Source organism: Engystomops pustulosus, chromosome 3, assembly GCF_040894005.1.
Source record: "Engystomops pustulosus chromosome 3, aEngPut4.maternal, whole genome shotgun sequence".
NCBI lineage: Eukaryota > Metazoa > Chordata > Amphibia > Anura > Leptodactylidae > Engystomops > Engystomops pustulosus.
Window position 1 is genome coordinate 83,246,193 of NC_092413.1, and position 13,169 is coordinate 83,259,361.

The window sequence follows — 13,169 nt, forward strand, 5'->3', positions numbered from 1 at the left end:
TAACACACACAACACAGTAGGGGCTGCAGCAAGAAATCTTCAAGGATGCAGTCTTCCTCCTTCTACATATGTGTATATCTTTTCAGAACCGAGGAAAGAATTAATGATAAATTTTGCCTACTAAACTCTTCTCATAAAATCCTTTTAGGTTCTGTCACCACAGTCAGTCATAAATGGACTGACTTTGTAACATGTCAACATAAACCTTTTATACCGTGCTTCTGTCAAGTGGCTCAGAGTGAAGGGTAGGTTGTAGAGCCAAGAACACATGGCTGCCATATAAGTGCACACCTCTACACCACTGGGTCAATGTTGCAGGGTGGGAAATTAACCTCTCAAGATATTAAATTGAGTTTAAGAAGAAACCCACACAAACATTGTGTGGTTGTAGGTCACATTCAAAGCCAGGACACCTTTGTAGCAACCACTGAGGCACTGTATTTCTAGCAGTATATTTTTAAATTAAATTGACATTTTCAAAGAAAGAAACATCTGAATCTGTATTTAATAGAATCAAACCCCTCCATTCTCTTTGAGAAGATACAATACATTTGCTCTGATAAGACCAACTCTTATCAAGACCAGATTTCCAATATAAGAATTTTAAGAGCTGAAGTGGTCATCTTCTTTGTTCCTTGATATTTCTCTTCGCTTCCTTATGTTCAATGTTTTTGAAGTTACAAAACTTTTTAAAATAAATTACAATTTATGTACACTTTGCATATTTGTTGAGTCACAATAGGTAATAGAAAAGAATGACAGACATTTCCATTTGTAAAATACTATGGCTGTTGGGATATTTTGAGCAAAGAACATTGTCAACCTGAGACAGAAGATAACAAGAATCAAGTGAAGACATTTAGAAGCATTTGCGGTGGACGATGGATGGACCAGCCTCATCATATTCCTGTTTTGTGATCCACATCTGCTGGAAGGTGGACAGAGAAGCCAAGATGGAGCCACCAATCCAGACAGAGTACTTACGCTCAGGTGGAGCAATGATCTGTGAGAGATAAGACAAGCATTAGGATTTTTCCATTTAGAAATATACAAATAATTTATTCCATTATTATACATTTACCAATGGAAACTACATAAGTTTAATATAATATTTGTGGGTAAACATACTATGTAGTTATACTACACGAGAAGTATTGGATAGTAGCTTCTATGGTAGTCTTATGTATTTTTAGAATAAAAACATATGGAAAGTAATTTAGGAATATAGAATATTTGTGTAATATGTTAAATGAATCAGAAATCAAATATTAGGTTTGTTACATTACCTTGATTTTCATGGTGCTGGGTGCCAGAGCAGTGATCTCCTTTTGCATACGATCAGCAATACCTGGGTACATGGTGGTACCACCAGACATGACATTGTTGGCATACAAGTCTTTCCTGATGTCAATGTCGCATTTCATGATGCTGTTGTAAGTTGTCTCATGAATACCAGCAGACTCCATACCTAGAATCATCATAATTAAAAATTTAGCCCTAGTAGAAAATATTCTGTTAATCAATATACACATAAATGTACAATATACCTACCAATAAAGGATGGCTGGAAGAGAGTCTCTGGGCAACGGAAACGTTCATTGCCAATGGTGATGACCTGCCCATCAGGCAATTCATAGCTCTTCTCCAGAGATGAGGAGGAGGCAGCTGTTGCCATCTCATTTTCAAAGTCAAGAGCCACGTAGCACAACTTTTCCTTGATGTCACGGACAATTTCACGTTCAGCTGTTTTGGACAATATTGAATTTAGTAAAATATATAAAGCAAATATTGTACATGACAAAACACTACAAAAAAATGAAGTCATTGAAATTAATTGCAACTTCATATTAACCCCATTCACGACTGCCATACGGCTATATTTGTCCTATTGGTACAAGCCCTGTGCAGAAAGCACGTTTATAAATGTCATGACAGTAGCCAACTTCAGAAGGCTATATCTCTTGAACCCTGAACACAATTCTTGCCATATATAGATTGTGCATGGATGCTTCACAGAACCAGAGATATCCACTCTTGAACTTGTAGTAAAATTTTTTGATTTTTATATACTTTTCCGGATTTCCGACTGTAACTTCAAGAGTGGATATCACCGGTTCTATGAAACATCCATACATAATTCATATAGCTTATTAAAAGGAAGATTCTCCTATTAGATATGATACCAGATTTGTGATTCTAGCTTCAGGAGATATAGGCGTTTGAGTGTGTCCCCTCCAGCCTTTCAGCTTAAGGCAAAATATAAAAGAGGCTGCAGGAAACCTTAGCTTAAAGTTTGCAGAATTTCAAAAGTATATACACTCTCTTCATTTGTAGGCATCCATGACCCATGGCCATAAAGGGGTTAAAGTGTTATAGAATATATTCTTGTAGCTAAATGTAAAAATAATAATCAAAATATTTATATATCTGTACATTTATAAATCTAAATTAGGGTACATTCACACGCGGTATGCCCACCGTGCGGGCATACCACCGTGTGCTGGAGTGGGGGAGGAGGTGACCCCTCCTCCCTCCATAGAGAATAGTGGGACACGGCCGCACACACGCCGAAAGATAGAGCTTGCTCTATCTTTTTGCGGTGTACGGCCCGGATCAGTGCCACACATGTATGGCATCGGATTCCCCTCCATGCCGCGATTGCCGTCTATGGGGATGTACATGCGGCCTCATGTACGGCCCCACAGACGGCAGTGTGAATGAGCCCTTATGTGTGCAAGGAGGTGAAGATTGACCAATTATAACTTACCAGTAGTGACAAAAGAGTAACCACGCTCAGTCAGGATCTTCATAAGGTAGTCAGTCAGGTCACGACCAGCCAAGTCAAGACGCATAATTGCATGGGGCAAGGCATAACCTTCATAAATTGGGACGTTGTGTGTTACACCATCCCCAGAGTCCAGCACAATACCTGCAAGCACATATTCATGTAAAACCTCACAATGTAAGTAATCATGTAAATAAAACAAGGGGCATGTAGTAATGAAATGCACACTTTCTAGCTGATGTGTTAGCCCTTCTACGACTTTTAAAGCTTATTGTCTGTGCTAAAAATAAGAGTATTTGAAAAACATGGTAAATGAGTTGCATGAAGGACAACTCTGAAGCTATCATATTGGAAAAATAGCAGAAGGCTCAAATGTTTGGCACTAAGCCCAAACACTTTATATTTCAGAGTATTTTGTAATATTGTCATTTATACATCATTAAATCTGACTGTAGGTCATTTCTTTACATACATTGTAAGTAGAACAATTATTATTCCTAAAATGAAAGGGGTTAGTGCATGTAATAAGAGTCTTACCAGTGGTACGGCCAGAGGCATACAGGGAAAGCACTGCCTGGATTGCAACATACATAGCTGGGACATTGAAGGTCTCAAACATGATCTGGGTCATCTTCTCACGGTTGGCTTTGGGGTTCAATGGGGCCTCAGTGAGCAGGGTGGGGTGCTCCTCTGGGGCTACACGCAACTCATTGTAGAAGCTGTGATGCCAGATCTTCTCCATGTCATCCCAGTTGGTGATGATACCATGCTCAATGGGGTACTTCAGAGTCAAGATACCTCTCTTGCTCTGGGCCTCATCACCTACATAGGAATCTTTTTGACCCATACCAACCATGACACCCTGAAAAAATCAAATGTAAATTAATGTAGCTTATTACCCTAGCATAGGTATTGTCTAAAGAGTACATTTATAGAGTTGCTGTAGCCTCTGGTAATGAGACAAAAATTAATTTACAAAGATGAACTGTGCTTGATAATTATTATAAAACTAATAGTATACATTATCACAAAAGTTATTCTGATAATATAAATAAAACATCAAAGCATTACAGTAAAGTATGTTCCTGTCCAGTGCATCTATGTATACCTGGTGGCGGGGGCGACCAACAATAGATGGAAATACTGCTCTTGGGGCATCGTCTCCAGCGAATCCAGCTTTCACAAGCCCGGAGCCATTGTCGCACACAAGTGCGGTAGTCTCTTCATCGTCACACATGATGGTAGCTTTCTAAAAGTGTCCACATAAATTACACCATTAACATAAAGGGTTGTGCACAATGTCCTGTATACTATGATACACAGCACCAATAGGCGTATATATGCAATGAAAAGAGTAGCACTCAAGAAATAAGATAAAAATAACTCAGCACTTGATCTTTATTTGATATTGAAAATTCAGTCTAGAGACCTTTCTCAAGGATTGCTACAGTATATGGAATCCACCGCTGAGTGATTTTCACTTTACTCTTTTGATATACTTGGCAAGATTTGCTTGCACTTAGACCACCAATGGTTTGTTTATACACTTATTTGCTTGAAGTTAGTTATTTTGTGTTGTATATGTATAATTGTTGATGACTATACTAAACTTATTTATATCTGTGATAATAAAAAATTACAGTAATTCATTTATACTCTTCAGTCTGTAAAGTGCCACACTCAAGCTGTTCATTTGTATTTATTCCTGATAAATATGTATGATTTCATGATTTTGGTCAACTATTAAATACTTTTATTTACCAATGCAATCTTTTTTGAGTTATATGTGGTGCTGTTCCCTTTCAATGTCTGACACCATCCGTATCAGTGGTGGATGGATCAGTCTATGCAGATCCCTTTAACAAGGAGAAAGGTAGTACCTAGTTGACATTTAATTCATTCATTATTAGGAGGAATAATGAAGGGAAAGGAAAGATTATTAATTATTCATTTCTTGGGGGATACAAGTATTTACTCAAACAAACATGTCCGAAGAGTCTTATACTCCAGATATATCAAAGTGTCTGATGCTGGAATATATATCTAGTGTAGGTTGAGGCTGTCTATTCATATTTTGCTCCTCCTATTAGTTGGCTAAGGTTACAACTTTTTTTTTACCATAAATTTGTATACAGTTCCGCTTTTTTGAAGCCATGCCGTTTCTAGCTTATATAGCAAGGCGTGACCTACTCTTTTTTTTTGTTCATAAATCTGTCTAATGTGACGTACGCCATTCTTTTCAGTGCACCGTATGCCAAGAAAGTCTTGTACAGACATTGATAATTTTGCCCCATGGTATATAGGGTTAATACATTTAAAATATTAATTTAAAAAAAAACTCTACAGAGGAAATGTTTATGGATTAATATAATGGCAAATGAAACACTTTTCTTTAAAAAAAGGTAAAAAAGAAAAAAAATGTATGCCAAGGATAAAAACATCTAAAAATGCCTAAAGTACTTTATAATTCTTTACTAGACAGTAAAAGTCAGCTTGTCTACCCGCAAACAAATTGTAATTTTATCTTCTGCCATTGTAAGTGATACAGCAAGGCTGATGTGACAAGACTCATAGGAGAAGAAAAATAAGCCTGTGCCACTTGTTTCTAGACTTCTCACTGTTCTGATCAAGTTGCATTATATTTAGCTACTCTTCTTTTCGTGATAATTCTACTAAAGACTGTGTTATCATTGCTTGAATAATTGTATGTTATCACCTTATGGCTATACCACATATTAATATTTAATTTATTATGTTTCCCTCATGTTTCCACTGTATCTCCCTGTCAGAGGCTACTCTCCTGTCCAGGTCAGCAAGTACAGGTAGCGGAGGGGCACTCACCTAGGGCTCCGGTCTGTCTCAGGCAGTGCAGGGGGATGCTATGGCTAGCTCTCCAGCTCGGTCAGGCAGCAGTAATGTCTAAAGCATATTTATATATAACTCATGCATCCTACTCATCCCTGCCTTCCACTCCCTGATCTCTCCCCTTCTGTCTAGCCATATTAGGCTTCTGGGCAATGACCTTCCCCCCTTGGGCTTCCACACAAGCAGAGGGGTGCCCATACATGGCCAGTCTGGCCGGGCACCAGGTAAAAGGAGGCTGGAGCCGTAAATGGATTCACTTGAGAACTGTGTAGTGCCCATTGCTGCTGCCAGCTCCAGGACAGAGAGAGCAAAGGAAGAGGCGGACACATGGCATGCAAAGTATGACCTGATAATCCTCCTCACCAGCATATCAACGAGACAGGCTGAAACAAAGATTTAGGGGGAAAACTATATGGGTGTCCACAAATCTATAGTTAGGCCAGCAGTTCTAAGTGACTGGAAGCCCCATGGCTGGAAAACAGAGGTGAAGGAGTTATAGCACATAAATGTACTTGAACTAGTGGATATGCATAATTCGGACACTTGTTCCTCAGAAAAATATGAGGAGAAAACTTTTACATAACTACTAGTGATAAGCAAGCCTCAACCCTACCATTTGGGTCCCTGGACTCGGATAACCAAGATAGCCAAGAGTTCGTGTTTGGTGTTCGGCTGCAGACCAAAACGCTGGTTGATAAGCAGCTGAGCAGCCAATCAACCAGTGTTTGTCCATCTAACAACACAGCTATGCCTGCTATGGAACATATACATTTGTACACAGCTGTATATAAGGCAGGTTCACGTGTCTGGGCGACTTTCCAGAGAGGAGATAGAGCTTGTGACAGGTTGCTGCACAAGTTAGGGTTAGAGTCAGAAGGTAAGAGTTCTCCTTATGGAGAGTTTGCCAATTAAGGTGCCTTATAGGCGTGTGAAGGCTTAAAGCCATAGATGCTCCACTAGGGATTTATATGAACATACAGCACAAGGTTCCAGTACCAGTGTTAGTACTATTTCCACCTATATCCTCATACATTACAATGTTCCAGTACCAAATAGTACTAATTTCTCCTATAACTCATCCGGTCATGACAGAGCTAGGGAGAGTATGCTGCTGGAGATATGGTCTGTCAGGAACTTGCAAAAAATAATAATTGCCCTTTTTATGGCAGTCTGAAGAACTGCATGTAAATACTGATATGCTTCAGTACAGGGGCAGTGATAGTACTATATGATACTATAGTGCAGTCACAGCACCTGACTATTTTTTTTTAAATAAATACACTATAAATATTCCTTAAATATTCTTTTAAATATTTAATTACATCCAAATCAAAATGTACAAAGGTTCAAATTTTCACTTTCTTTAACCCCTTTCTCGCCAGGCCTTAAAAGGCCTTAATGACCAGGCGTTTTTAGCGAATTTTCATAAATATTGATCTAAGAACATTGAAAGTGGAAGAGGCAGAGGAGGAGGTAGTCAACACTTTAACCACTCACTTAGGTGCTGGCACAGCCAAGACCCATGGGATCCATGCTTGGTACATCTTATCAAATATAAGAATGTCCATGTTGACTCTGAATAGGCAGATTCTCTTGTCAGTGTTAAAACCCCAGGCAGTGCTAAACACACACTATGATAGGACACTTTCTGTAGGTTAGTCCAGCACCTCCAAAGCATAGAGGACAAGCTCTGTCCACATGAGATGTGTCATCAGGTACTCATCCACGATGTAAATCACATTCACCTTAGAATGGCCACAGTCTACGTCCTGGTACTATGGACCATATCTAATGCTGGCACTGATGAACGTTTCAGAGAATTAAACACAATGTTGCGTGTTGCGTGTCAACCCTCCCTTCCAAGATGGTGCTGATGCGTCTGCTGCTATGCCGACTTCCTCCTCCTTCTTGGCCTTGTACTGCCATAGAGCTCTCATTGTCGGATGGAAACTCCACAAGGATGTGCATGTATTCTCTCATTTCCTATCAAGTTCTAGTGGTTGAATCAAGGAGGGTATGCTATCTTTATAGTGGGGATACAGCAGGATGGCACTATTGACTTTATGGCCAACACAGCGTTCGTTAAGCAGGCACTGGAGCATGTAGTGGCTCATGTGAGCCAAAGGCAAACTGTCCTCCTTCTTCTCATCTTCCCAGCAATGCTCCAGTGATGCCTGTGAGCTGCAGTGGGTGCCACCATGCTGTTGCTGTTTTTGTAAATAGTTTTAGTTGATCCAGGGAGTTTCTCTAAGTGGTCGTGAAGGAATTTTTGGGATGTTAAAAAGATGTAAAGTCCCTGCCCATGCTTACTTATCTACATGTCAATTGTCATGTGCACTAATAGCATTGCAACTAATAGCATTGCGCAGTGCACACCTGATTTTCTTCACAACGGGTTAGTGCAGGGTGGCAGTGGCCTGCCAAGAAAAGAGGCTGGGAATTCCATTCAGACCTAAATCAAATATCAAGCATGCAATAGAAATACAGTGATCTTAACCACTATCCAATAAGGATGGAAGAATGGAAGGGTTTTATCTAAGAGCTTCACTAGAGCTTCCATAGAGTTACACTATTAAAAAGAATAAAAGATTAATGCACTGGTATATAGAGATCTTATAGTATCTTATCAGAGGTCTCTGTATATATCACTACAAAATAAATTATATATTTTATATTGACGTTACTAGGAAACCTTTACATTTCATATAAAAAACTCATAAAAAACAAAACACTGCTTGTTCAATACCAATCACACGTGTTTCAATTGAAATGCATATGCAACTGGGCTGAACCCGCCCCCAGGCATTTGCATTGTGTTTTTAAGTGCAATGTAAATGCCCCATGTGACCGCAACCTTCACTGCGCTGCTACACAGGAATTCCAAGATTATACCCCATTTCTTAAAAATCTATATTAATCAAATAATCACTCAATAAAACCTCAGTAAATTTTGGGGCCCCTGACTGGCAAATTTTGTTATGCTTTTGAAGTATTTTCCCTCATGCTGCAATTCCAAGAGTACAGATTTGAATTTCTGAAATTGCAGGCATTAGGACTTGAACTGGATAGGGGCTAACAATATGGAATTTTTATCAGCAAATAAAAGTTACCGTTTGTATAATAAAAAGTTATCAAATTTTCCAATTAACTTTATAGCTATATCCATTATCATATAAATAGGTAGAAGGAGCAGCACTGTGGATAACCAGATTAAATCCAATGTGGGTGCAGGCTTCAAAGAACTGACTCAGGATCCCATATGCACACAAACTCCAAGGAAGGAAGCAGCACTCCAGGATATATAGTGAATGTTTATTCCACCAGTGGTAGGAGCTACGTTTTGGCTGACTCTATGCAGCCATTCTCAAGCATAGTGAAACAGTGATACAGGGCGGGTTTAAATCCCCATGCAGGATGTGACATCATGATTACAAAAACAGGTGGTGTGATAATGAGTTGTTAAATCATGCTCAAAAACATATAAAAGGTATATATAGCATATCAATGTGCAATATTATTACATCATATTATCATAACACAGTATCAAGTATACAAAAAACAGTGTAGCCAATCGATATTCCCCCGCACGCCGTCTAGCCACAGTGTGTAAACATCATGTTAACGATTGTGTAACGATTGTTTTTGATTGTTTTTGATTGTTTTTGATCTAGATCACTATTCACATGATGCCTGTTAATAATCAACCCAGAGCGCCGACTGTCAGCCACTACCTTTATATTTATATATTTATATTTTTTTCTCTTCTCCTCTCGTGGGATCTCCCGGGTCCGCCTGGCAGTACGCGGTTAAGGAGTCCCACATTGTGTATTCTATCACATTAACATCATACATATGACCTGCATCTGACCTGACAGCTTCCTCCAGGGTACCGCCTGACCACATGATGTTGGGCTGAATTCGCCTGGAATCACAACTTTTTGTTCATGAAACCCTTGGGAATACACCTAAAGTTATTACGTACCTGTCGTAGCGCAGTCATACCATAGTTTTTGTGACAGCTCTATTGCTCATCAGCTAAATGTGCTCTTGCCCACTTCAAAGATGTCTGCCGTCCCACCTGGTAGTTCTCGTAATAGCGGGACCGATCCCTGAGGGCGCGTTCACACGTTCCGCTATTGTCGCGTTCATAACGCAACGCTAGCGCACAGTGGGCGGGGCTCGGGCCGATCGCATATGCGTTTCCCGGGAAACACATGCGATTAATAACCCGATCGCATGCGTTTCTCTGGAAACGCATATGCGATCGCCCCAAACTCCGCCCCCTGTGCGCTAGCGTCGCGTTATGAACGTGGCACTAGCGGAACACGTGGACATGATGTTTACACAATCGTTAACATGATGTTTACACACTGTGGCTAGACGGCGTGCGGGGGTATATCGATTGGCTACACTGTTTTTTGTACACTTGATACTGTGTTATGATCATATGATGTAATAATAATACACAATCGTTAACATGATGTTTACACACTGTGGCTAGACGGCGTGCGGGGGAATATCGATTGGCATATCGATTGGCTACACTGTTTTTTGTACACTTGATACTGTGTTATGATCATATGATGTAATAATATTGCACATTTATATGTTTTTGAGCATGATTTAACAACTCATTATCACACCACCTGTTTTTGTAATCATGATGTCACATCCTGCGGGGGATTTAAACCCGCCCTGTATCACTGTTTCACTATGCTTGAGAATGGCTGCATAGAGTCAGCCGAAATGTAGCTCTTACCACTGGTGGAATAAACATTCACTATATATCCTGGAGTGCTGCTTCCTTCCTTGGAGTTTATATCCATTATCATAGCTATCAATTACTCTGAATCTACTGGATATTTGCCTGCAGTCATTTTATAGGTAGCTTTGTTGCTAGCTGGATAGATATCTGTCCACGGTCTTATGATGGACACACGGATGCAAGGAAACCATCAGGGGGGAAAAGTGGGACTCAGGTCATGGGCCTGGAGTTCCAGTGTTCCATCTTTTCCATTCCTGATTAATTGTACTAATTTGTACAACATCTCACTGGCCACAGGTTAGCCACTGCACATAAACCTGAACCTGTAGCTGCCATTACGTGATACCTGCATTGCATCTCTGCAGGGAAGATTCTGCAAAGAAAAGGTAATGGATTAAGGGAAGTTATATTTTTATTTATGTGATAAAAATCAAGGATAGACTATGACTTGACTGCTATGGGGCTCACTGCAACCTGGTTACTGTGAGGGGGAAATGTGACTGGCAGCTACAGTGGGGGACACTGTGACTATATCCATCCAGCCTTAATAATAGTCAGCCATGATTGTTTAATACACTGTGACTAGGCTACTTTGGGGCAACGTGACTATGGGCTACCTGGGGCAGTTACTATTTTGGTGACTGTGGGGCTACTCTGACTATATTGGCTACTGTAGGGGCATAAAAGTGATTTATATATTTTTGTGTTGCCAAATCTGCATAGACAAATCATAGCTCATAGCTGTAAGAAGCTGACATGGTGGCCAGGTAGAAGAAGAAAATGAAAACGGTTCCTGCAATCAAAGCCAGATGTCATCAATTGCACCATCTCCTGTCTGAGGTGATTCTCTGTTATCCTACAGACAGTCTACTAAGTCAGATTTATTATCCAGCATCAGGCACTGTGATAAATCTGGTGCAGTATAAGACTGTCTGTCTTTGCTTGTTTCTGGTCCTGTAACTAATGTATGTAGTAATATTGGTTCGGGTACCATAATTATGTGGTAATCTTGTGCAACACCCTCGCCGATGCAATGGCGAGGGAGGGTTTGCGAATACGTCCCACCTGCATGTAATCCCATTACACAACATGGTCCTGATAGGACATAGGGATATTGCAGTGGTGAATCCTGCCTGGCAAGGCAGAGGTTAAGTATTTTGTATAATGCAAGATGCTGTTGTCCAATGATATGTGTTACATCCTGTGCTCTGTAAGCTGAGATGTGATTGGAGGAGCAGCCACCACCTGACCAAAGGAAGGTAATAAAAAACCTCTGGCCAGGAATGTTCTGGAGACTAGATTATTCTAGTGTGGAATCCTAGGAGAATCAGTGAGTGAGTGAGAAATCTCTGTCTAGCCCATACCAGAGCAGGAAGAGCTTAGCCCCTGCCTCTGAAGAGTGGAGCATTAGACTAGAGTTAGTATAGTGAGGAAAAGGGGTATCATCTTACCTTTGAAGGTGATACCTGAAGCCCTACAGGACAAGCTGAAGCTTCCTACCAGGACACAGCTGCCTTCCCAGCCTGCCCTCTACGTCCAGGCTGGTGAACTATCTCCTGAGGCTCCCTCCAACTCACATCTCGGCACCCTACCTACCTGTTAAAGGCACGTTTGCTGCGGTTCCTGCAGTTCAAATAAAGAACTGTAAGTTGTTTTCTTCAACTTCTGTCTCCGTCTGGTCCCTGCTAATACGGCTGCCTTCATCACCGGCACCCTGCCCATCACCCAGAGACTCACACTCGGGACATTAAGGGGTTGCCCTAGGGCAGTGATGGCAAACCTTTAAGGGACCGAGTGCCCAAACTACAACAAAGACCCGCTTATTTATCGCAAAGTGCCAACACAGAAATTTAATTTGTGATTTATACTTCCTTCTATGCCACAGTTTTCGTTGATACCAGCACTCTGAGGACACCAATAAAGCAGAAAATAGTCCCAGGTAGTCCTGTCCCTTTAAAATAGCTCTGTGCACAGCAAGTCCTGGGATGTCTGGGACTGCAGGAAGATACCTGGAGTCCTCTCTGGTGATGGCCTGAGTGCCCACAGAAAGGGCTCAGAGTGCCACCTCTGGCACCAGTGCCATAGGTTAGCCATCACTGCCCTAGGGAGATCCGCTATAGCAGCCGCTCCCTCATCATTTCTTGCCAACACCACCCTGCTGGAGACCTGCCAGGCTGTAGGACAGCCCTCCGGTTCCCCCGTACCAAGCACCGTGACGATAGCGTGCTTAGGCCGCAACCGCCAGCCACTCCGGTACAGCGGGCCCCGGCTGTCTCCAGGCCTCCCCTTTAAGGCTAGGCCCCGGTGGGGGATGTTGCAAGTGGCGTCACGAATCACAGGATATATACTTCTGTGCCTTATCCTGGCACTAAAGACTGTACTTTATTAAGAAACGATTGTACTGCCTAACCCTGCTGCCATTCGGGTATAGGCCCAAGTGACTTTGTGTGTTTCACATTGAACTGTTTTACTGCTGCCACGTGCTGTCGAGCTCCGCTCCAGCACTCAGGAGGTTAAGCCCTGCAAGAACTGTGTCAGCTCTGCTACATCCGGCGCTGCTGCGCCCGAAGCATTTACCTCAGAGGCGTGTGGCGCAGCAAGTATTTCCAGCCCGCCAAATCCTCACTGGCGGGAACTCCAGAGGCGTCACTAGGCTCCGCCCCCTGCGCGAGTGGCGCGAACTACCGTGGAGGAGGAGCTGGAGCGTGTGCGGCCGGCAACGAAGAGGGTTAATCGGCCATCTTGGATTTCGGC

At 41.6% G+C, this 13,169-nt stretch overlaps 1 protein-coding gene across 1 annotated transcript; it reads right to left on the reverse strand.

Moving 5' to 3' along the window:
* Positions 1-486: 486 nt before the first annotated feature.
* LOC140121553 (actin, alpha cardiac muscle 2-like) lies at positions 487-5,769 on the reverse strand. Its single transcript, XM_072141264.1, has 7 exons — positions 5,627-5,769; positions 3,894-4,034; positions 3,323-3,647; positions 2,768-2,929; positions 1,552-1,743; positions 1,287-1,468; positions 487-1,003 (listed from the first exon to the last, which is right to left on the reverse strand). Exons 2-7 carry the CDS (start codon positions 4,020-4,022, stop codon positions 860-862), a joined length of 1,134 nt encoding a protein of 377 aa, XP_071997365.1. The 5' UTR covers positions 4,023-4,034; positions 5,627-5,769; the 3' UTR covers positions 487-859.
* Between the last annotated feature and the right edge of the window lie 7,400 nt (positions 5,770-13,169).

Excerpts from the sequence above, each read along its gene's own strand:
- LOC140121553 (XM_072141264.1), bottom strand. The coding sequence starts at position 4,022 with ATGTGTGACGATGAAGAGACTACCGCACTTGTGTGCGACAATGGCTCC. Across the intron at positions 3,648-3,893 it reads TTGGTCGCCCCCGCCACCAG|GGTGTCATGGTTGGTATGGG; the intron begins GTATACATAGAT and ends TGATTTTTTCAG. Across the intron at positions 1,469-1,551 it reads CTTCCAGCCATCCTTTATTG|GTATGGAGTCTGCTGGTATT; the intron begins GTAGGTATATTG and ends TGATGATTCTAG.